The sequence below is a fragment of the Lithobates pipiens genome, unplaced genomic scaffold (assembly GCF_037356315.1).
Source record: "Lithobates pipiens isolate NorthernLeopardFrog02 unplaced genomic scaffold, aLitPip1_a1.2 Scaffold_3, whole genome shotgun sequence".
NCBI lineage: Eukaryota > Metazoa > Chordata > Amphibia > Anura > Ranidae > Lithobates > Lithobates pipiens.
Window position 1 is genome coordinate 52,074,719 of NW_027507790.1, and position 23,639 is coordinate 52,098,357.

Consider the following 23,639-nt stretch of genomic DNA (forward strand, 5'->3'; position numbering starts at 1 on the left):
TTTGTTAGCCATGAAATCTAAAGACTGGTAGGCTGTATTTTGTTTTGTTTTTGGGTTTAGAGAAGCTTTATGAGCCAACTAAAAAGACCACCTAAGCCAATGTGTTATCAAACACAACATTTTTTTAAATGATACCTCAATAGCATCCTCTCCATATGACGCTAAGGCCTCCTGCTCAGAGAGCCCTACACAACCATATTCTAGTGGGGTGAACACTGTAGTGGGAACCTGCAAAAACAAAGCATAGAGAAAGGGTTACATTCTTCAGTTGTAATTCGAACTTGACAGTACCTAAGTAATTCAGGAGGCCCATATTTATAGTATTTATAGCATAGAGTTTTATAGTAAAAATAAAAGGGTGTCACAGTAGCATGCAGTAGTCTATTTTTTTTAGCAGGATGCAAACACACATACAGCAATGATAGTTTCACATACAGCAATTATTTTAAAAATGCGTGTAGAAAAGGTAAAACCACTTACACTGTTATAATCCATTAGGTCTGTAGAGTTATTAAATAATCGTCGAGCCAAAAGTTTTCCAGCTGCGATGGCTGTGGGTGTCAGTTCTGGACGACCCTAAAGCAAGAATGTAGGAAATCTTCACAACTCTTCTTGCAAAATAAACAGTAGGTCCATCAGATATGATTTGCAAATAATGTTATCTGCTAGGGTACATGGCAGCACTACAATACCTATAAAAATACACTACCCAGATTGTCTCGCTATCTACAAAATGCCACGCAGAATCATTCTTAAGGGGCCCTGAATTCTTCCTATTTCTCATCTAGATGGACAGTGCTGGCATATATTAAGGCAGACGGAAACACACACTGCATCCTGGCATTCAGGCCACATGGAGATTGAAGCAGCAGATAAAAGCTTGGGGTTTCTGTCCAGCGCTAATAGTAAAGCAAACATCCTTCTAAATACTGCTGCCTTAAAAAAAGACAATAGAAAAGCTACATCTTTGTTGTTTGACCATCTCTTTTGGGTTGTTCACACTCCGACAGCATGTCTGAGTGATCATTGTGTCGCCTGGTGCTGATTTGCTCTGCTATTGACTGTACTGCATCCTGAGGGAATATGTATTAGATCCTGAGGGAGTTAGAAAGTTGGTTACTTGGAAATGTATCAGTATATTCACTGCAACATGGTCCATGGCAGAAAGTAAAATGTTTGCTTCTACCAGCAGAGTCAAATGTTTATGGAGCTCCATCCTATAGCATTAAAATAAATACGGTACATTTAGAGTATAAGCATAATAAATAAATATGAAAAAATGTGGAATAGGTGGCTTGTAACCTCAGGTTTAGCTCCGACTTCATTGATTCTGAATAGATTATTGTCTTAAAAGAGGAGAAGACTGGCTGGTGTATCCTATATTGGAGGGTACTTGGGTATTTATGATGATCAGCCAGCTATTATATTGTTTATGGCTGTACGAAAGATATGTGGGATTTAGAAGGCAAGGTGCTGAATGTGTTTTGTTTTAGTTTTTTTTTTCTTGTTTAGGATATTTGTATTGAATTTTTTTTCTTCTATAAGAATGATTTAAGATGTTATTTGGATCATTACATTTCTGGAAGGTTTATAATTATATTGAAATTTAATTGAGAGATTGGATTGCACGATTGTTGGTATTGTAAAAGAAATGTAAAAACAAATAAAAATTATTGCAGATAAAAAATAAAAAAACATAATAAAACTCAGCCTAACAAACTAAAAATATCACACCGGATAATTACCTAATTCAGATAAATTATTCACATGCGTGGTCTAAAAGGCAAAGGCAATAAATGTATTTTAAAGTATGGTTGCAGGATAGCAGCTCAACAACAAACTAAAGGATGATTATGATTTATAGTGATAATTTTAAGGCCAGTTTGGGCTAGATAATGATCATGTGAAATTTAAAAAAGTATTTATACCAGTGAAGACTTTATCTACAATAACTTTAGGACAATAAATACCATGGCACATATTACACATGGACAAAAGTAGCGTGGTGCCGATACTAAGCATTAAGACGAGTACTCATGCAAATGCTCCTTCAGACTTGGTTCACATATGTGCGATTTCAAAGCACAGTATGGTGCGATTTCATTTAGCAGTTCAGGTAGAATTTCAATGCGAATTGTAGTGTATGAGATAAGAAATCATGCCTGAACCAGACTGAAAATCACACAGGACTCTATTTCAAATCGCACTGCGGCTAGCCAGCACATATGTGAACAAGCTGTTAAAACTCACATGGAAAGTGATGTGAGTAGTCTGTTTGTCCCGTTTCTATTTTATCTTTTAATATTGGGATACTTTTCACTTAAGTCCTTAGGCTATGAAGATATAATTCCGGGCCCTTATTTTTGATATTCTGATATATTTTGATATACTGCTAATCTAGAGTTGTGATTATTTTTTTTACACTGCTCTCATTGGTGGTCTTTATTGATGCCCCTTTCATATTCTTCATGCCTTTTCTTATTCTAAGATAATGTCTGTTGGACTACTTTTCAGTGTGCTGTGAATATAAACTGTCTGCTATGCGCACACCCCATGTATCTGTACACTTTGCAAAAGAAAACTCAATAAAAATTGTTTATGAGGAAACTGATGTACTGTACTTGCAAGTGAAATCTGTGTGGGTTTTCCTATCAGGTTTCATGCATGTATGGGGAGACCGAGCCCTAAAAAAAATAGGTATCAGTAATTGGTATCGGTGAGTACTTGAGAAAAAGTATTGGTACTCACACTCGAGCTTAAAAAACTGGTATCAGTGCATCCCTAGACAATTTATAAAGTCTGTTCTTCAAAGATTAAATACTTTTCAGGAACAGCTTTAATATGTACTGTTAAGAACTAAACAGGCCACTGTTTTGAGATATGTGAAAGCTATTGGAGACATTATGATGTACGTGCAAAACAAATAAAACCTGGTAAACAGAAATCCACCTACATAAGGTATGTCCAAAGTCTGGAACGTGGGTCACCTGGTTATTTGAAAATATATATCTTTTGTGGCCCCCAACGATCTCCCAGCGCTGGGGCCACAGAAGATATATATGTCCAGATGCCTTGGAGGGAACAGGGAGGAGACGGGACGAGTGCTGTGCACACAGGAGTATTTACTGTTTGCACGTGGCCTCTGTAATAGGAAGTCCTGTCCCCGATGCTGCCATTGGACAACTGTTCTGTCCATCAAAGGAGGCAAGCCTTTCTATTAAAGAGGCTGCCGAGAAAACAGGAGTTTCTCCTGTATCTAATCTTTTGGCGTTTACCCCGCCCCCTCCCTGTCCCCTCCGAGGCTGCAGATGGATGGGCATCAGTCAGGCTTCACTGATTGCAATGGTGAGTCTGCATTCCTGGCAATGATGGGGGGGCTGCATTCCTGACAATGGTGGGTGCTGCACTGATGGCAATCGTGGTGCTGCATTCATGGTAATGGTGGGGCTGCAGATGGGCACGGACCCTTATTTTTCTTCATAGTTCTTAATTTAAAATTAATTTTTTTTCCTGAAACTTCCCTCTTAAAGTGAAGGTGCGTGTTATATGCCAATAAATATGGTATATCCAAATAACATGCCCAAAATCATGTCTTTACTCATATACAGCCACAAAAGCAAGAGAATTCTTGTTGGGCAATGTATTAGTGCTCAAACACACAGACCGAATTTTAAAGAGGAAGTAAACCCTGATGAGTTTACTTCCTCTTTTTTTCCCTGCAAAGGTAAAGCATAATGGACTACTATGCATCGCATAGTAGCCCATTATGTGTCACTTACCTGACACAGGAGCCAGCGAAGTCGCCGCTGTCCCCTGTAGTCCGCCGCATCCATCTTGCTTGTGGCGTCTCGCAGCTCCGCCGAATGACAGCGGCGAAGCCGCGATGACATCACTCCCGCGCATGCGCACGGGAGTGACGTCTCGCAGCTCCGCCACTGTCATTCGGCAAAGCCGCGATGACGTCACTCCCACGCATGCGCACGGGAGTCGACAAATGCGGCAGCGCCATTCTTGGAACTGCCGCGTTTAGTGCGCCTGCGCGCCGCTGTCTACGGTGCATGCGCCGTAGACAGCGGTGCCCGTTTTCGGGCAAATATCTCCTAAACCATATAGGTTTAGGAGATATTTCTTGGACCTACAGGTAAGCCTTAATCTAGGCTTACCTGTAGGTCAAAGTGGTTTGTAAGGGTTTACTTCCTCTTTAATGGTTCACAGAATGTCAGGGAAAATAGTTGGCCCTCACGCACGTTCACTTCATCAAATCTGGCCCGTTTTGGACACCCCCAACCTACATGGACGATAACATGACCAGGCCTGGCACCTGGGAATGTGTTGTTTACCTCTGAAATGTCTCCGATTGCAAATATATTTGGAACAGATGTAGCTTCCAAGGCATCAACAATTATCTTTCCTGTGTCAGGATTGATATTCACTCCTACTTTCTCCAAATTCAGATACTTTGTTTCAGGAGCACGACCTAAAACAAGGAACACTGTAAGTTATGTGAATCAAAGAATAGAATCTTTGCACAAATGTAATAAATGGATCCCAAAATGCAGAAAAAAAATCCTTGCCATTCATTGAAGAATATATATTTTTGTTGTTTATCTCACTACAACTACTATATTTTGCACTGTTGTAGAGTCTTTGAGACCAATATGAATGGGATATAGGTGTTATTTCTGCCTGTGTTCAATTTTTTTTTCTTGGTATTGGGCAAAAACTCCCTAAAAACTCCCTTGGGCAAAAAAAAAACCTAAAAAGATATACATTTTTTTTATCAGTTTTTATTTTATTTTTTTATTACAAAAGATGTACATGTTTACATTTTCTACACTACTGCTCCAAGTCACAATTAAAAATGATAAGCTCATAATTAGACAATACTTTTCTGGTACTGCCCCTAGTACTCCTGGAACAAATGTTATCAAAGTAATTTAAAAGTAAGGCTACTATGTACACCTTTATATGCACATTTTTGTCAGAAATACGCTACTGTAAACACACAAGGTTGCTTAACTTTCACAAAGGCCAATAATTTATGAGCTACCTTTGTCTTCCACTCTGGTTTTCTCTGCCTTTTAAAAAAGATTAAGTCAGAGAGAAAATTTAACTCACTCGTGCACACAGGGCCTTGAGTAGTACTCAAGTACTTAATGCACATTAAACTGACAGAATGACAAACACCGACACATAAAAAGGTACTTGCAAATATCTTGATAATTTTCAGAATGCTCTGAAACCTGGAATGCTTAATAGGGATGGATTAAAGCAGCATAGCGCCATAGGTGAGAAAGTTGCTTTGGGCCTACCTCCCCACACCCCTTCAACTGAAATTGTTAAGGATAAATTCAGAGAAGCCACCTCTTTTGCATCGTCTGTACTGACATTGCCCCATCAGACACCAACTGCCTATATGTGCATCTTCTTTTGTTTTGTTTTTTTGTTTTTTTTATTTACTTTTGCAAGGTAATACAATACAAAATGGCGGCAGATACAATTAGCTTGTGCAGGGGCATCTGCCATGCCTTCAAAAATTACAAAAAGGACAATTGGTCCTTGGTGGTTTATATAAAACCATATAGCAACCATTTTCTTGTGAAAAAAAAAAAAAAAACATGTAGCAACCATAGATGGTAACAAATTAACTGGACAAACTAAGAAAAAAAAAGTAAAATAATGATGCCTGGCTCAAGCACAGAAATAAGGATGATACACAGGAGCATCGATACCCATCTGGAACCTCACATCACCTACAATCAATTAAGACTGCAATGAGTGGCTGTCGAGGAGTTATCCAGCCAGCCGGACCAAACTTTGTAAACCTTATTAGGACTTATTATACTGGGGTTGATTAGAATTAACTAACTGCATTTAGAAACTAGTCGAAGGAGGAGGTTTCTTTCAGCTATGGATAATGGCTTTTCTTGCATAAAACAGCAATAAGCTTAATAGAGCTTTCTGAGCTACCATAGGAGCCAATTCTTCTACCAAATTACCAATTTGTTACATTACAGCCTTTAATTCAATGTTTTTATAATATGTGATGTACTAGAACACAGTAGTCTAAGTTGGTGAAGTGAAATTAGAAAAATATATACATAAAACTATTTTTCAGAAATAAAAAACGGATAATTGCCATGTGCGTATGTATTCACCCCCTTAGTTATGAAGCCTATAAAAAGCTCTGGTGCAACCAAATACCTTCAGAAGTCACATAATTAGTGAAATGATGTCCAACTATTTTTCAGAAATAAAAAACGGATAATTGCCATGTGCGTATGTATTCACCCCCTTAGTTATGAAGCCTATAAAAAGCTCTGGTGCAACCAAATACCTTCAGAAGTCACATAATTAGTGAAATGATGTCCACCTGTGTGCAATCTAAGTGTCACATGATCTTTCATTACATATACACACCTTTTTAAAAGGCCCCAGAGGCAGCAACACCAAAGTAAGAGGCACCACTAACCAAACACTGCCATGAAGACCAAGGAACTCTCCAAATAAGTAAGGCCCCTTTCACACATGCGGATGGTATGTCCGTATTTCATCCATCCGTTTGCGGATGAAATACGGACATACATTCATCCCTATGGGATAGCGGGTGTCTGCGGATGAGCATCCGCAGACACCCGATTTCGTCCGCCTCCGCAACAGTCCGATTCTGCAGACGGAGGAAAATCCTATTTTTCTATCCGTCTGCAGAGCGGATCGGACGAACACGGACACACGGTCCGCGCTCGTCCGATCCCCATAGAGGAGAGCGGAGATCTGACAGGGCGGTCCCTGCACAGTGTGCAGAGACCGCCCTGTCCGCAGCCGGCTCAGCGGGGACAACGGAGCGATCCCCGCTGAGCGAGCGGATCTTCACAGGGCGGATCATTACTGATCCGCCCCGTGTGAAAGAGGCCTAAGGGTCAATGTTGTTGAGAAGTACAAGTCAGGGTTAGGTTATAAAAAAAAATCCAAATCTTTGATGATCTCTAGGAGCGCCATCAAATCTATCATAACCAAATGGAGAGTGTCAGGGCTGGCTTAGCCCTTCCTCAGCTGTCGGCTAATTGCCAGCTCTCTTCTCTCTCCACAGTTACCAGCTGTTCCTGATGATGCTCGTCTGACCTGCCTACTTAATGCCTTCCAGCTCACTTCACCTCTGCCTTCGCCTTGGTCACATCACTAGAAACCATCTCCTGCGGTTTGTTTTAAGACTGACTTGCTGGCATCCCTTCTGGCTCCTTATCCTGCTTGCTGTTGCTCTACTTGGATCCCTGACTTCTGACTTGGCTGATTACCTAATCTGGTTATTGAACTTTGGACTGGCTGACTACACAATCTGGTTACTGGACTCTGGCTATGCTTGACTACGCTTTTTCTATTTACCTTTTTATTTTTATTAATAAACAAGTGTGATTTAATTGTACTTCTTTCTCAGTCTGATTCATGGTTTCTGACAGATAGAACATGGCACAACAGAAAACCTGCCAAGAGACCGCTGCACACCAAAACTCACGGACTGAGCAAGGAGGGCATTAATCAGAGAGGCAGCACAGAGACCTAAGGTAACACTGGAGGAGCTGCAGAGTTCCACAGCAGAGAATGGAGTATCTGCACATAGGATGACAATAAGCCGTACGCTCCATAGAGTTGGGCTTTATGGCAGAGTGGCCAGAAGAAAGCCCTTACTTTCAGCAAAAAACAAAATGGTACGTTTTGAGTTTGTGAAAAGGCATGTGGGAGACTCTCCAAAATGTATGGCGGAAGCTGCTTTGGTCTGATCAGACTAACATTTAACTTTTTGGCCATCAAAGAAAACGCTATGTCTTGTGCAAACCTAACACATTACAGCACCCAAAGAACACCATCTCCACTGTGAAACATGGTGATGACAGCATCATGCTTTGGGGATGTTTTTCAGCAGTCAGGACTGGGAAACTGGACAGAGTTGAGGGAAAGGTGGATGGTGCTAAATACAGGGATATTCTTGAGCAAAACCTGTATGATTTGAGGCTAGGACAGAGGTTCCCTTCCAACAGGACAATGGCCCCAAACACACTGCTAAAGTAACACTTGAGTGGTTTAAGGGAAAACATGTAAATGTGTTGGAATGGCCTAGTCAAAGCCCAGACCTCAATCCAATAGAAAATCTGTAGTCAGACTTAACGATTGCTGTTCACAAACGCAAACCATCCAACTTGAAGGAGCTGGAGCAGTTTTGCAAGGAGGAATGGGCAAAAATCCCAGTGGTAAGATGTGGCAAGCTCATAGAGGCTTATCCAAAGTGACTTGAAGTTGTGATAGTCGCAAAAGGTGGCTCTACAAAAGTATTCACTTTAGAGGGGTGAATAATTATACACATTGACGTTTTCTGTTATTTTGTACTATTTGTTGCTTTCTTCACAATAAAAAAAAATCTTCAAACTTGTGGGCATGTTCTGTAAATTAAATGATGCAAATCCCAAACAATCCATGTTAATTCCACGTTGTGAGGCAACAAAACATGAAAAATGCCAAAGGGGGTGAATACTTTTGCAAGGCACTGTAGTGCAGCCATTATGAAATAACGGTAAAGCTCCAAGGTAGGCATCTCTGTCTCAGGTACTCACAGCATGGATTCAAGTTCCAAGTAAGAGATTTCAATCTGAAGACTTGGGAAGACATCCCAAATTATCCCAGGAGAAGCCGACCCAACATTAGCCGTCCAGTAATCCTGTAGAGGGGTAGGTAAATGCTCTAGAGAAATGGGGTGGGGCGGTGAATCCAGCGAGGGTGTAATCACTAGAGTGACCGATTGCGAGTCTGGGAAAGACAAGGTCACCAGAAGTGGAGGTCTATGCAGGATGAACATTTGTAGGTCACTGGAAAACAAGAGTATGTCCTGGATCGGGGATGATTCCAGCGCCATATTTTAGTGAGAACCACAGCCTGAGCTCAGGTGCTAAGAGCAAATGTATGACTGGAGGAGAGAGTAGTTATATCCAAATCTGGGGATAATATGGCATCGAAATCCTCCATGAACAAAATTTTAGCAGGGCAATGAGGGGTCAGCTTCTCCAAGAGTAAATACAGAAGGTCTGCTCTAAAAGATGGTGGTAAATAAACATAAACCTGAATGTATTTTTGGTTACATACATTTAAAATTAACAGTAGAAATTTCCCCTGAGGATCTGTTATCACCTCATGTACTATACAAGAAAGTGATTTGCTGATTAAAACTAAAACTCTCTGAGAAAATGAGGAATATGTGGCAAACGAGGAATATGTCTTCTGAAACCAAGGGAGTTTCAACACAAGAATTCATTAGATGAGTTTCTTGTAACATAATTGTGACGGATCCCAGATACCCTGGCTGGGCTCCAAACGCACCTGCAGCTGGCAGACTTGCCATAACCAGCCCTTAACCCCCTAATCACGAGGCAAACCACACAGATGCTGAGGGTTAAACATGCAGAGCATAAACTGTTTATTAAGTACAAAACATACTTAAACACAATAACAAGAGGAGGGGATGGGGAGAAGGGATGCAACTGATATAGGGACCTTCATTACATTATCCTAATACCATTTTGTCTCCAAGTCTCATAGCCCCATGCTTTGGGCATACCGCCATCTTGTATATATCTTTATCAGCTAAAAGTACATTGGACTAAATATATACTTTAATTCCACAAACAGACAGGCCAATAGGTTTAAATAGCCGGAAATGACTCCACAAGCCCAGCCACAGATATCATGTTCACTCGGTTTCTGATTCCACAAATGTCTGGAGGTGGCCTCTTCTCCTGGTGGTGGGAGACAGCAAATAGCCCCCCAAATCTCCCGTTCTCTGCTGGGCCATAATCTGTGGGTAGGAGGCCAGCCCACAGCCCCCGCCAAAACACACAGTGACAGTGGGTTCTGTCACAATAATGATATGGGGGTTATGAAGATGGAGGTTCTGAAATAATAAGGCACGCTTATGCTTAGAGTTTAGCCCTGTAACATTCCAGGAAAGGATAGAGAGGCGTTGTACATTAAGGTTAGGCATTACCAATCCTACAACAAAACAATACCAGGGCAAGAGCAGAAATTGAAATCCCCAATAGGCAGCAAAATGTGCCACAGCCAATGCACCAGATAGTTAAAAAACAAAACAAAAAACATTTACCACCCCTGAGAACAAGAAAAGCTCCTTGCCAAAACACTGCATGGAAAAAACAAAACAAAAAACAGCAGCGCAAGGCCTTGACCCAAGAACTTGGAGCAAATTCCAACAACCAGCAATGGGGGAAAAAAAGAGCAAAAAAAAAGAAAAAAGAAAAACAGGAGGTCCAAAAATGCAGAAAAAACCCCCCAAAAAGGTTAGAAAAGTCACTAGTTCAATTGACAAAGCCTTCAGCTCCCACTGTATCAGGTGCAATAGCGGTGTTTCCAGCCATGAAGGCAGGTACGTTTTTTGTAGTGCCCACATTACACAGTAACAAGTGGGTATGATCAGCGAGTCAAAAGCAAAAAAAGAAGGGGGGAAGGTGAGAGGGTGGAATAGTCCATAGCCAAGAAAGATGAAACGTGAGAGATGCAAATCAAAGAATTCAGAGAAGAAATCAATGTCAAAGAATCTAGCCGTGCCACTGTCCAGAACTTTGAGGTGACTAGGGTAAAACAAGCTGGACTTGGAGCCATGATCCCGGAGACATTTTTGGATGTCGGTGAAGGAGCATCTGTGTTGCTGCATTTCAGGTGAATAGTTGGGGAAAATAGAGATCTTGGTGTGCTCATAAGCTAGCTCCTGCTTGGTTCTGGCGGCCACCAGTAACACTTTGCAGTCTTTATACTTGAGTAGCTTGATAAGGAAAGGTCTTACTAGAGCTCCTGGGATCGGTGGAGGGGGGGACCCTGTGGGCCCGCTTGACCACAAACATAGGAGGCAAATCCTGGGGGCCAAGCAGGGTAGCAAGGAATCACTCAGCAAATCCATCAGCAGTAGAGCCCTCTGTCCGCTCAGGTAAGCCTATCACCCGGACGTTGTTCTGGCAAAGCCGACAGCCTCAAGCTATATATCTCCATATCAAGGTGAATGAGGCTGACGTCAGTTTAGAGGGAAATTATTTTAAAAGGTTGTAGCACTAAGGAGATCTGCTGAAGCTGGCCAGCCTTCTCCGTGTCTGCTGAAGCCATCTGTGTGCTAACCCAAAGCAGTCTTGTGAGTAAACTTTGCGGTGCCAAGGCTTGCCTGGAGGGATGAATTGTCACTGTAGATCAGGCACTGGGGGGGGGGGGGGGTTCAAGAAGAGCAGGTACCTGAGATCCTGAGATATAAAAGAAGGCGGCTGACATCACACAAGATGTAATCAAGAGAAGGTAGGAGCGGAGCTCAGTCAATCCACATCCTGCTCGATTCACATCCTGGCCACATCTTCTTGCATTTTCCTTTGTGAAGTGACAGGCAGGTGTGAAGCTTTGACCAATTTCCATCTCACCCTGGCCCTAGGCTCCTTCTTAGCTTGTGGATGATCTAGCTCTGGTGCTTAATTTTTATATATTTTCCATAAGAAATGTCCACCTTTTCTGACCAGTAGTACAGGGTAGGTAACAGCAAGCCATCTCAATACTTAAAGTTGGTATTTGAAAAACTATACACCAGGTTCGAACGTCACCTAAAGGGTTTAAAGGTGACCTTTACGTGCATGCGATTAACGCTTGCAGTCAATTTAGCGAAGGTAAAAGATAAAAAGGAGCTGCACTGATAATGAATAAATTATGAAGATGCATGTGATCTAATGAGCAGGTAATAATCAAATAACCACAAATTAACGCATAAATCAACAAAACTTGCAGAAAAGGATCAATACATATGAATATAGTCCAGTGAAGTGACAGACACGCAACTTCTTGGATAAGCAAAAGCAACCAATTCAATGAATGAATGAGTGACATAAATTGTAAAAAAGAAGTGAACCAATAAGAAAGAAATTCTAAAAATGTAAAATGTGTAGACTTAAAAATAAAACACAAGCAATAAATGTAAAAGTCTCTTCTATAAAACTTCCCAACAGGGAGTGAAAGTTGAAAACACCCTGTGAAGGATCTTCTATATTCAAAGGACACTGTGAATCCACCACCACATAGATTGAAGGCTTACCAGCTATACAAGCTCTCAGAGCTTGTGGCTAACACCGAGCCAGGGCCTTTGAGTCCTCCTGACACCTCCAATGGCTAACAAGCTGAGCGATCCTGCAGACATAGTGGATACCAGCACTCAAAAGGGCAGCCATGAACGTATCATCAATGGGTAAGTTTAAGCCCGTAAAAAGAGACAAAAAAAAGTTTGCCATCGGTAAAACCAGGTGGTGTTTATTTATAAAAAGATCTGTGCAAACAGACTGTAAAAAAGTTCCATAAAAAATGTTGAACTGGCCGGCAAATAGTACAAACACGTCCACATAAATGGAGCGTGAGAACAGCGCAGTGATGTTAGCACATCAGTCCTCCCTGTGCGTTTCGTCACTAGGCGGACGTTGTCCTGGGGCATGTTTTATCGAACTTTTTTTACAGTCTGTTTGCACAGACCTTTTTATAAATAAGCACCACCTGGTTTTACCAATGGCAAACTTTTTTTGACTCTTTTTTACGGGCTTAAACTCACCCACTGACGTTACATTCATGGCTGCCCTTTTGAGTGCTGGTATCCACTAAATCTGCAGGATTGCTTGGCTTGTTAGCCACTGGAGGTGTCGGGAGCACTCAAAGGCCCTGGCTGTATATTAGCCACAAGCTCTGACAGCTTGTATAGCTGGTAAGCCTTCAATCTATGTAGTGGTGGATTTACAGTGTCCTTTGAATATAGAAGATCCCTCACAGGGTTTTCAACTTTCACTCCCTGTTGGGAAGTTTTATGGAAGAGACTTTTATATTTATTTATTGCTTGTATTTTATTTCTATTTTTAAGTCTACACATTTCAATTTTTAGAATTTCTTTCTTCTTGGTTCGCTTAATATTTTTTACAATTTATGTCACTCATTCATTCGTTGAATTGGTTGCCTTTGCTTATCCAATAAGTCACGTGTGTGTGTCACTTCACTGGACTATATTGATATGTATTGGTCCTTTACTGCAAGTTTTGTTGATTTATGCATTAGTTTATGTCGTTATTTGATTATTACCTGCTCATTAGATCACATGTATCTTCTTAATTCATTCATTATCAGCGCAGATCCTTTTTATCTTTATTTGTTTTGGTGTGTATTTCACTTTTGAGTTGCAGCTCTTTTTTGTTTGTTGTTTTACTAGTGCAGTTTCTGCTTTGAACAATTTACTTAAGGTATATACTGCAAGGCTGTCCTGATTTTTCCTTCACTTGAGTGAGACACTGATCTGGAACACATATGTGCATATCAGGGGTCCCAACAACATGCACACGTTTGTTCTAGGTCATTGACTAAATGATGAAACAGAGATGGAGGATTATACAAATGCATGCAAGCACTCCCTCTACCTTAGTAACAGTACACCAAAAAAAAGAAACTGACTCCGCTGGTATTATGGGTAACTATCTGTCTGTGACTCATGGAACCACCATCCTAGGCATTTCCAGCTATAGCAAAATCTTATTTTTGTTCCTGCTGAAAATGACTGGGATGGTGGTTCTGCGGTTAATAAAAGTTTTTGGTACAGCATTTTACATGTCTTATGTAATTTTGATAGTACCTCTGACCCATACACTAATCTACACAAGTCGGCAATGGTAGCTCCTATTATCTTGACAGATTCCCTCTTAATGTAATTTGAGAATATGTTTAGTTTAATTACCCACAGATTTTATATATTCACTGGCCTATTGTGCAGATGTCAAACCCCAGAAAATACCCCTTTTGACAGATCTCTACCAACAGATTATTGTTGTCAAGCAGCCCTATTAGTGTATGCTAAGTGCAAACAGAGGAGAAAACGCAGAGCACACAAGCATACCCTTTCTATTAGCATGTCTGAATTAAAGAATGCTTAGTGGTCAGATTGTGAACATCTAAATGCAGCCTTATTTCTATTGCCATTTATAAATATTGTAAAAATATATGGTTACATTTAATTTTCCCAAGACTAGCGTACACATGCATACAAAGCCACAACAGACACTACAGGTATAATACTTTCTGTATAATAAAAGGACAAAGAAGGTAAGAAGAAACATTTAAACCTGTTCTATAGCTAAAATGGCTTGTTAGTAAAGAAAGCACTGACAATCTGGTGATGTGTTATTAAGGATGCAAAGTATTTAAACTGAATGAAGTTAATTATTAAAAAGAGGTCTGTTTATTTGCAAACTGCAATGAGAATCAGGGTAGCCTGCCAATGGAGAGGGGAGGAAACCCCAGGGATGTGCCCTTAGGATATCAATGGAACAAAACAAGGTAATCTGGTTGGCAAAATGATTAAAAAGCAGCATTGTTACTAGTTTTTCTCTTGAGCTTTTTGCCTCCCCAGCAGTTTCAGAACTATGCTCTTTTTCACCTGAATGTCTAACTTACTCCGGATATTCTTTCAAAGTGGAGACACAAAAAAGGAATATTTACTTGGCAGAAAAATATGTCCTTTGATGTACAAGCCAGGCAGATTTGGAGCAAACAAGTGGAAAAACATGGCATGTCAAAGCTGACCAAAATACATCAATAACAAAAAATGATTCCATAATTTCCTACATCTGCTAGGAATGCAGAGACTCTCACACCTTCCTTCTTCCCACTGAACATAACAATGCCACCTCTGCATGCCTTGCTACATACTCCTGCATATACATTTCATCTGCTAAAACCAACACTTCCTCTGGGAGCTCTGACTCAAGTTGTCGGCACTTGGTTATCTGTCTGTCTTTCCTCCTGTCATCCCCAAGGGATGGAGATCTGCTGTTCCCTCTTTGCCCGTTGTTCTCCAGGCTGATGCTATCAAACAGCAAAAATAATAAACCTCCAGGACCTTATCTTGGCTCGGATGTGAAACAACTTCCTACTGTTGTAGCTCTTTGTGTATTGAGAATTTAGGTCTAGATGTTCTACAAATGGATAGTTAATGGGGTTTCCCTGCTTCCCTCTTTTCCTGCTTTGTATGAAGCCAAAAGCCAGCTTAGCACGCAAAGGGCAGGGATGAACTCCATTCAGAGCATAACTACCAAGCCCAATTTGCTTTAACAAAAACAACAGCTGAGGTTATCAAAGCCGCAGCACTTTAAGGTTTTCCGATTTACTGTCTCCACCTGTGAGCAGTCTGCTTTAATTGCAAGAAAACCACATGAAAAACATATTCTCCAACATTAGTCTGTATGTGCACTCTGCCTTCAGAAGCCATTCTCATGGACATATCAAAGTGCAATTAAAACATTACACTAATACTGGATTTTAACTGGCAGTCAGCCATTCTAGCTCAAGTTCCCCAACTAGGATTACATTTGGCAATCTGATTTTGTATCAGATTTGTTAGCATTTGGTAAATGAGACCCCAAAGCCGTTAGTCAAGTTGTTAAAGTTTTAAAATGCTCAAACATTTTCACATGCAACCTTAATCCCCTGACTCCTCAGTCTGGCTTTTCTTCCACCTCCTGTAAATCAATTTTTCCCCAACATCTAGAGGTCCAGTCTCTGTAAATTTGTGGAGCTGACGCCAGAAAACCACTTGGCTCTTTCAGACAAGTTTAATATATAGTTTTCTTTTCTCTAAACCCCTTCGGTGCTGTGGGCGTGGAATAGTTTGCTGCTCATTTCCAGAGAGCACAATCCTGAGAGATAGAAATATGGAACCAATATTAAACCCTAACAATAAGATCAGGATCACTTGAAAAGCAAGAAAATCAACACAGATGCTTTAGATCACACCATAATGTATAATGTCAGAGCTGCACAATCAAACAATAGAATGAATATGAATATCTTCCATAACTAATGAAAGTGATTTTAATTTCATTAAAAATGTGTTCTAATGCGTTTGTAAATCAGCAAAACAGCTGAAAACATTTTTGATTTATGTATACTGTATATGAACTGTTTTACCAGCCAAATAATTTGTAATTCTTGCCATACCACATAACCACTGAGTGACACAACCATGAAAAGATTGCAGTTCTCTGCATTACTAAAACTACCTGCCTCTAGCCCAAACAGTAGACTATCATCACATTACTGGTATGGTCCTCTGTCTGCTCTACCCCTCCTGCCCCAGTTTTTCTTGCCCTATATAACTCCACACACTATTTTGGTCCCTATTGCTGGACAAAATGATTATAGCATTCTAAACAAACAACGCCACACTGATTCAGAGAGCTGGAACTACAACGGCACGCTTTCTGTTATGCAAGGAATTAAGAAAAGTGAATTTAAAGAAAATAAGTTTCAGATTATTAAAAATAGCACTTATTTAAGCTGCTGCTAGTGACAGACCACATAATTAAAAAAAAATGTGGTTTTTCCATCTTCAGATAACAATTTCATTTTGCTTTTCAAGTGCCTGCAGACAACAATGCGTTGCTTTTCACTCTTGTCTTTTCCCATTACCTATTCCCAAGTACAAAGCAGAGATGTCTGATATTGTTGGAAACCAAAAATAGTATCCATCTGTCTATACAATAAAATGAATATCACAGAAGGTAGGGAAGCAGTTAAATAAATGAAAACATTGAAGTGGCATACAGTGTTCTATAAGTGCATCTGCAAACTAGCTGCAAATACAGACTCAGTAAATCTCTGGAAAAATACCTGTAAGAATCTGATCGGTACTGGTGAGTGTTTTCAGCCCTTGATGGTATTTGTCAGAAAATATAGTTGCATAGAGCTATGTGTGCATATAAGGAGAAAAATCACAAAAAATAAACAAATAAATAAAACCATTGTTAAGCCATTGTATGAATGCTTCTACTTTTTCTCTGTTTAGGTCAATGCTATTATACACGGGATAACTAGATCTAGCTTCAGCTTAATAGTGTATACATGTTTACATTTTATTGAAAGTGCATCTATGGTTTAAGTGGGAGTAAATGCCCATGGTTGGTTTTTACATAAAAATCGTCCATGGGAGGTACAGTAAATCATGTAGGAGTTATTTGTGATGCCACGGATAGTTTAACATAATGTGCTAGTATGCAATGCACATTAAAACTTTGACTTGCAGATTACAAAAAAGAAAAAAAAACTGCGGTTTACTAATTAATTTCCACATTGTATATCAGCTATTTCTAGCCTAATCCTATTAACCAGAAGGGTGTTGATGTTTATATATTTACTTTGTAAAGAATTTACGTTCTTGAATTCTGTGACATGTATTCACTAAGACCTGTTAATAGGCACTGCTGTGCTGTGTCATACATTTCACAGAGCCTGCCTTTTGAACTACATTGGTGCTGAGAGGAGAAGTTTCAGGAGACAGTCAGAAGTCAATGTTTGCTGGCTGCAAAGTACAATGGTATATAGAGTCCTTAGAATTTGAAAGTAAACCAAAGGAACAATCAAAGGAGAAGCTGCACGCAGAGAATCTCAAAACATGAAAGAGGGTTTTTCAGGTAAGCCTGAAATGAATATTTTTGTTTACAAACGTTTCATTGAAGTATAACAGGTAAATACAAGTCATACAGGCACAGAGAGGTAATCATTGCTACCAAGGAAAAATATAAAATGGTGCACAAATGGATCTCTCATGTTGCCTTTTAACAAATTAAACCATTATATTTTTGTATTTTAATTAGACACAAAGATTGGTGTGTGGGCTAGTGTAGAACTTTTTTTGGTTTAATTCTATGAATATCCAGACTGTGTCTTGTACTGTAGACCAAGATATTGGGTTTACAGGCAAGTCAAAATGCCTTTCATCTTAAATCATACAGTACAGGACAGGACACAGGCTGGATTATCATAGACCCTGGGGTTTCCCAAGAAAATAATCTGAGGGGTGGGCAACAACAAGGTAAGCAGAGCCATGCAAACAGGCCCAACAAAAGAGACAAGGGTCAAAGACCCAACTCAGAGTGTCACTGACAGAACCTTACAGCAGGAAGTTACATTTGCAGAGGCCTGTACATCTACCTGGTAGAGCTTGGGGTAGGTATGAGCTGAAGACTAGGAGGCGGCCTTACAGAGCTAAAGTACCAGAAGATGCCAGAATGCACAGGAAACCACTATCGATCTGGTGGAGTACGCACAGGGTACTGGAGCTACCATATCATTTAGAGCATGGGTCATCAACCCCCAGGCCGTGGCCCACTACCGGGCTGTGGCCTTTCTGCAGCTGAGCCACGGGTGCAGGTGGCCGTTATGAGACACCTGGGTGGGTGGGTGGCATGAAAGAAGTGGGCGGCCGGCATAAGAGAGCCGGTGGGCGGCATTAGACAGCTGAGAAGCTGGCATAAGAGAGCTGGGTGGATGGAAAAAGCGAGTGGGCAAGCAGAGATAACATCTCTCTCTGTCCCCCCCGCATCACTGCTCTTCCACCCTCACAGCAGGGAGCAGAGAGATGACATCATCTCTCACTGCCAGTCCCGCATCACCGCTCTCCTGCCTTCATTCAGAACCCACCACTGCACAGAGGTCTGCCTCTGTGCTAAATAGACCAGTGCCGTCAACAATGCTGTGGTGGCAGGCAGCGTGGCAAGTGACATTCAGCATCTGGTGACAGGCAACGTGGCAGGTGGCATGGCAAGTAACATTCCACATCTAACTTAACTGTACTTCTGTCTTGGCTTGATTTCATGGTTTCTGACAGTAGGCGAAGGCCATGAATTCAGAAGATGCAGTCAGTCCACTTGTTGGTAATATTTTTTCTAGATTGGATGAACTGGATCACTGCGTGGATCAGTTTGTCATGGCATTACAAACGCTCCTGAGTTGCACGACTCACCTGGAATTTCCCACTGTAGCCATCCGGGTACAACCAATATTGCAGGCCGACCCTGCTGCAGCTCCTGTCTCTGTGCAGGCACCCGCCTTGAGTATTGACTCTATAAGAGGTATGTCTGGTTCCGCTCTGCTTCCCCAGCGATTTGGGGGTGATCCAGTTCAATGCAGAGGGTTTCTCAACCAGGTTGAAATATACTTTGAGATGCTGTCCAAGGCATTTCCCACGGACAGAAGCAAAGTAGGTTTTGTGGTATCTTTGCTTTCTGAGAGAGCTTTGGCCTGGGCAAACCCTCTATGGGAGATGCAAAAACCTGTTGTCTTGAGCTACCCTGAGTTTGTGGCTTTGTTTAAAATGGTATTTGATGTTCCTGCACGCTCCGCTTCTGCTGGCAAGTGCCTCATGTCCATTGAACAGAGTACGAAACTGTTGCCGACTAAGCCATTGAATTCCGTACTCTGGCAGCAGAGGTTGCATGGAACAATGAGGACCTCGTGGCTGCTTTTTCTTATGGTCTCTTGGATACAATCAAGGATGAGATAGCAGCCTGAGACATACCCACTGAGCTAGAGAAGTTGATCACATTTGCCCTCCTCATTGACTCTAGACTCAGAGAAAGACTCTCTTTTAACCACATAAATACTGGGCACTTTCGCCCCCTTCCTTCCCAGACCAATTTTCAGCTTTCAGCGCTCTTGCACTTTCAATGACAATTGCGCGGTCATTCTACGCTGTACCCAAATAAAATCTTTATCATTTTGTTCACACAAATAGAGCTTTCTTTTGGTGGTAGTTATTCACGATCCCCTCTCCTCACCGACAACTTCTGTGTGAGGAGAGTCGATTGCCTAGCTGTGATTGGACACGGCTGTCATGTGATCAGGAGGGTCCCGCCTGCCGATTGGAGATGTGCCGTGTCTGGGTGACACCAGTGCATCGGGATCGCGCCGCTGCGTGGGCACGCATGCGTGCGATCCCCCTCCTTCTGATGGAAGTTCCTGAATGTCCATTCAGAAGGAGAGAGCGCAAGTAGTTAAGGAGCGCTTGTGGAAGCCTCCTGTATGTTTATCTCTGAGGTTTGCAGTCCCACCCGTGTCTCCCTCCCTCACCTCCCATGCCACCTGGTACAGAGTCGGTCAGTGAAGGTGAACCCATGCACTTGGGTTTCACACATCTCTCTGTGGATGAGAGAACCTTTAGGAGGAGGGGGAGATTGTGCCTTTATTTTGGTCAGGCAGGTCACTTTTTGAAACCTTATCCTACCCGTCCAGGGAACGCCCGAACCTTGAGGTCCTGTCATGGACAGACCTTAGGTGGCGTTGTTTCATCCCCAGTTATCCAGAAGGATAAGCCCCTGGTTTCGGTCACCCTTTCTTGGGCTGAGTCCTCCGTCGAGATACAGGCTCTAATCGACTCTGGGGCTGCAGGCCTGTTCATTGGTGCTGCCTTTGTATCGCGGAACTCGATTCCAATGCAGCTGTGTGACACTCCCCTTGCCATTCAGGCTCTTGACAGGGGACCTCTACAGCCCGCCCATGTGACTCATGAGATGGTTCCATTGTCCATGGCTGTAGGGGCTCTTCACCATGAGATAATCCAATTCCAAGTTAATTCCTCACCTAAGTTTCCCCTGGTTATTAGTTATCCTTGGTTACAAAGGCACAATCCCTCTTTTATTGGCACCATGCTGAGGTTCTCTTCACAATGCAGTGAGACATACTGCCATAAGGTAGCCAAGGTCCTGTGCACCTCTTCACTCTCCTCCCTGCTGGAGGAGCACCGCAATTTTAGCAATGTCTTTGACAAAGGTCAAGCTGGTAGTTTGCCCCCCCACTGGCCGTATGATTGCGCAATTGACCTTCAACCTGGTGCCATACCCCCTCGTGCCTGGGTTTACCATTTTTTGGTTCTTGGTGGATAAGGCCATGAAGGAGTATGTTGCAAACGCACGTTCTTAAGGTTTCATCCACAAATCCTCATCTCCTGCTGGTTTCTTCTTTGTGAATAAGAGGGGTAAACTGAGACCCTGTATTGATAATAGGGGTCTCAATCGTTTCACAATTAAGAATGCCTATACGACTCCGTTTATTACAGAGTTATTTGAACACCTCAAGGGAACAGCGGTTTTCACAAAGCTTGATTTGAGAGGGGTATACAATCTCGTGAGGATTAAGGAGGGCGACAAGTGGAAAACTGCGTTCAATAGCAGAACAAGACATTATGAGTACCTTGTAATGCCTTTTGGCCTTTGTAACGCCCCCGCAGTTTTCCCGGAATTTATTAATAATGTCCTCTGGGATTTGTTGCAGTTTTGTGTGGTGGCTTATCTGGATGATATCCTGATATTTTCCAAGTCCCTGGAGAGCCACCACACAGCTGTCTGTTGTATGCTTCAAAAACTAAGAGAGAACAATCTCTATTGTAAATTGGAGAAGTGCAAGTTCCAGTGTGAACAGGTTAAATTCCTGGGTTATGTCATTTCCACTGCTGTTTTTTTGATGGACCCAGAGAAACTTTCTACAGTGGCCCGACCCGTGGGTTTACATCCTCTGCAGCATTTCCTGGGCTTTGCCAACTTATCGGAAGTTTATTCATCACTTCTTGTCTCTGGTCAAGCCCCTGACTGATATGACCATAAAGGACGGTAACCCACAGAGTTGGTCTCCGGAGTCCATTTAGGCCTTTGAGAGTCTCAAGGCTGCCTTTATTTCTGCTCCTGTAATGGCACATCCTGATCCTACGTTACCTTTTATCCTTGAGATTGATGCTTCTGAGATTGGTGTTGGCGCCCTTCTGTCTCAACGTCCTACCTCTGAGAACGGCATGCATCTTTGTGGCTACTTTTCCAAGAAATTGTCACCCGAGGAGTGCAATTACGAGATTGGTGACAGAGAGCTGTTGGCGATCATTTTAGCCCTGAAAGAATGGAGCCATCTCCTCGAAGGTACCACTGTGCCGGTTCTCATTCTTATTGACCATAAGAATCTCACATTCTTGTCTGAGGCTAAACGCCCCTCTCCCAGAAGGGTGCGATGGGCTCTTTTCTTGTCAAGTTTCAATTACATTGTTTCACTCTTACACGGTACTAAGAATTAGCTGTCGCCTAATTGCCAGCTCCTATCTCTCCACTAGGAATGAGCTTCGAGTTCGAGTCAAACTCATGTTCGACTCGAACATTGCCTGTTCGCCTATCCAGCGAACAGTGAACAATTTGGGCTGTTCGCTGCAAATTCGAAAAGCCGGAACACCCTGTACAAGTCTATGGGAGAAATCTAAAGTGCTAATTTTAAAGGCTAATATGCAAGTTATTGTCCTAAAAAGTGTTTGGGGACCTGGGTCCTGCCTTAGGGGACATGGATCAATGCAAAAAAAAGTTTTAAAAACTGCAGTTTTTTCAGGATCAGTGATTTTAATAATGATTAAAGTGAAATAAAAGTGTAATAAATTCATACCTGGGGGTGTCTATAGTATGCATGTGAAGGGGCGCATGTTTCCCGTGCTTAGAACTGTCCCTGCACAAAGTGTCATTTCGCAAGGAAAAAAAGTATTTTAAAATCACTTTGAATTGTCGGCTCCCGTAATACAGAGAACACTCAATGAATGTTCTCTGTATTACGGAGCCGACAATTCATTCATTGATGAAAAAAAAAAAAAAGCGTGGGGTTCCCCTAAATTCAATTACCCTAAATTCCCCTAAATTCAATTACCAGGCCCTTCGGGTCTGGTATGGATATTAAAGGGAACCCTGTGTCAAATGTAAAAAAATAAACTGATATGGGGGTCCCCCTAAATATTCATACCAGACCCTTCAGGTCTGGTATGGATATTAAGGGGAACCCCGTATCAAATTAAAAAAAAAATTGACTGGGGACCCCTAAAAATCCATACCAGACCCTTTATCCGAGCACGCAACCTGGCAGGCCGCAGGAAAAGAGGAGGGGCACTCTCTCCTGAACCGTACCAGGCCACATGACCCCAACATTGGGAGGATGCTTTGGGGGTTTGATGGGGACAAGGGCCTCATCCCCACAACACTGGCCGGTGGTTGTGAGGGTCTGCGGGAGGGGGGCTTATCAGAATCTGGAAGCCCCCTTTAACAAGGGGACCCCCAGATCCCGGCCCACCGTTTGAAATGGTAAGGGGGTACAAAGGTACCCCTACCATTTCACAAAGAAAGTGTAAAAAATGGTTAAATAAGACAAACTTCCTTTATTAAAAATAAAAAAAAATGTAAAAAAAAGATTCCGGCGGTGCTAATCCACTCTTGCTATCCAGCAACGGATGATCATCTCTCCGGGGTCCAGCGATGGCTGATCTGATCCAGCGACAGGCGATTTTCAGTCCAGCGCAGTCCATCCATGCATCCATCTTCAGTCTCCACTGAGGAGACACTACGGGGATCCCAGCGCTGACGTTTCTTATATTAGGAGGGCGGGGCCACCCGTCACTTGACCCTGCCCGCTCTGACGCTGGTGAGGGAAGCCAGGGGTTCCCCAATGACGTATGGATGACCCTTCCCCCCTCTGATGTAACGCAGTTTTCCATTACATTAGAGGGGGGCTTGCATATTAGCCTTTAAAATTAGCATTTCGATTTCTCCCATAGACTTGTACAGGGTGTTCCGGCTTTTCGAATTTGCCGCGAACAGCCCAAATTGTTCACTGTTCCCTGAACAGGCAATGTTCGAGTCGAACATGAGTTCGACTCAAACTCGAAGCTCATCCCTAGTGGAGAGATAGGAGCTGGCAATTAGCTGACAGCTGAATGGCCAGCTCTGGAAAGGAAGGGCTGA

General features: G+C 42.1%; 1 protein-coding gene across 5 annotated transcripts in view; it reads right to left on the minus strand.

The window, feature by feature from the left end:
• Positions 1 to 23,639, minus strand: part of TXNRD2 (thioredoxin reductase 2) — a 213,184-nt gene that overhangs the window by 60,006 nt on the left and 129,539 nt on the right. For 3 of the 5 annotated variants that reach the window (XM_077461678.1, XM_077461676.1, XM_077461679.1), the window contains exons 12-14: positions 4,341 to 4,492; positions 481 to 576; positions 136 to 228 (exon numbers count right to left, since the gene is read on the minus strand). In XM_077461678.1, coding sequence (XP_077317804.1) covers positions 136 to 228; positions 481 to 576; positions 4,341 to 4,492 — 341 coding nt within the window. The remainder of the gene's footprint in view (positions 1 to 135; positions 229 to 480; positions 577 to 4,340; positions 4,493 to 23,639) is intronic. The other 2 variants (XM_077461681.1, XM_077461677.1) reach the window with 1 other exon arrangement.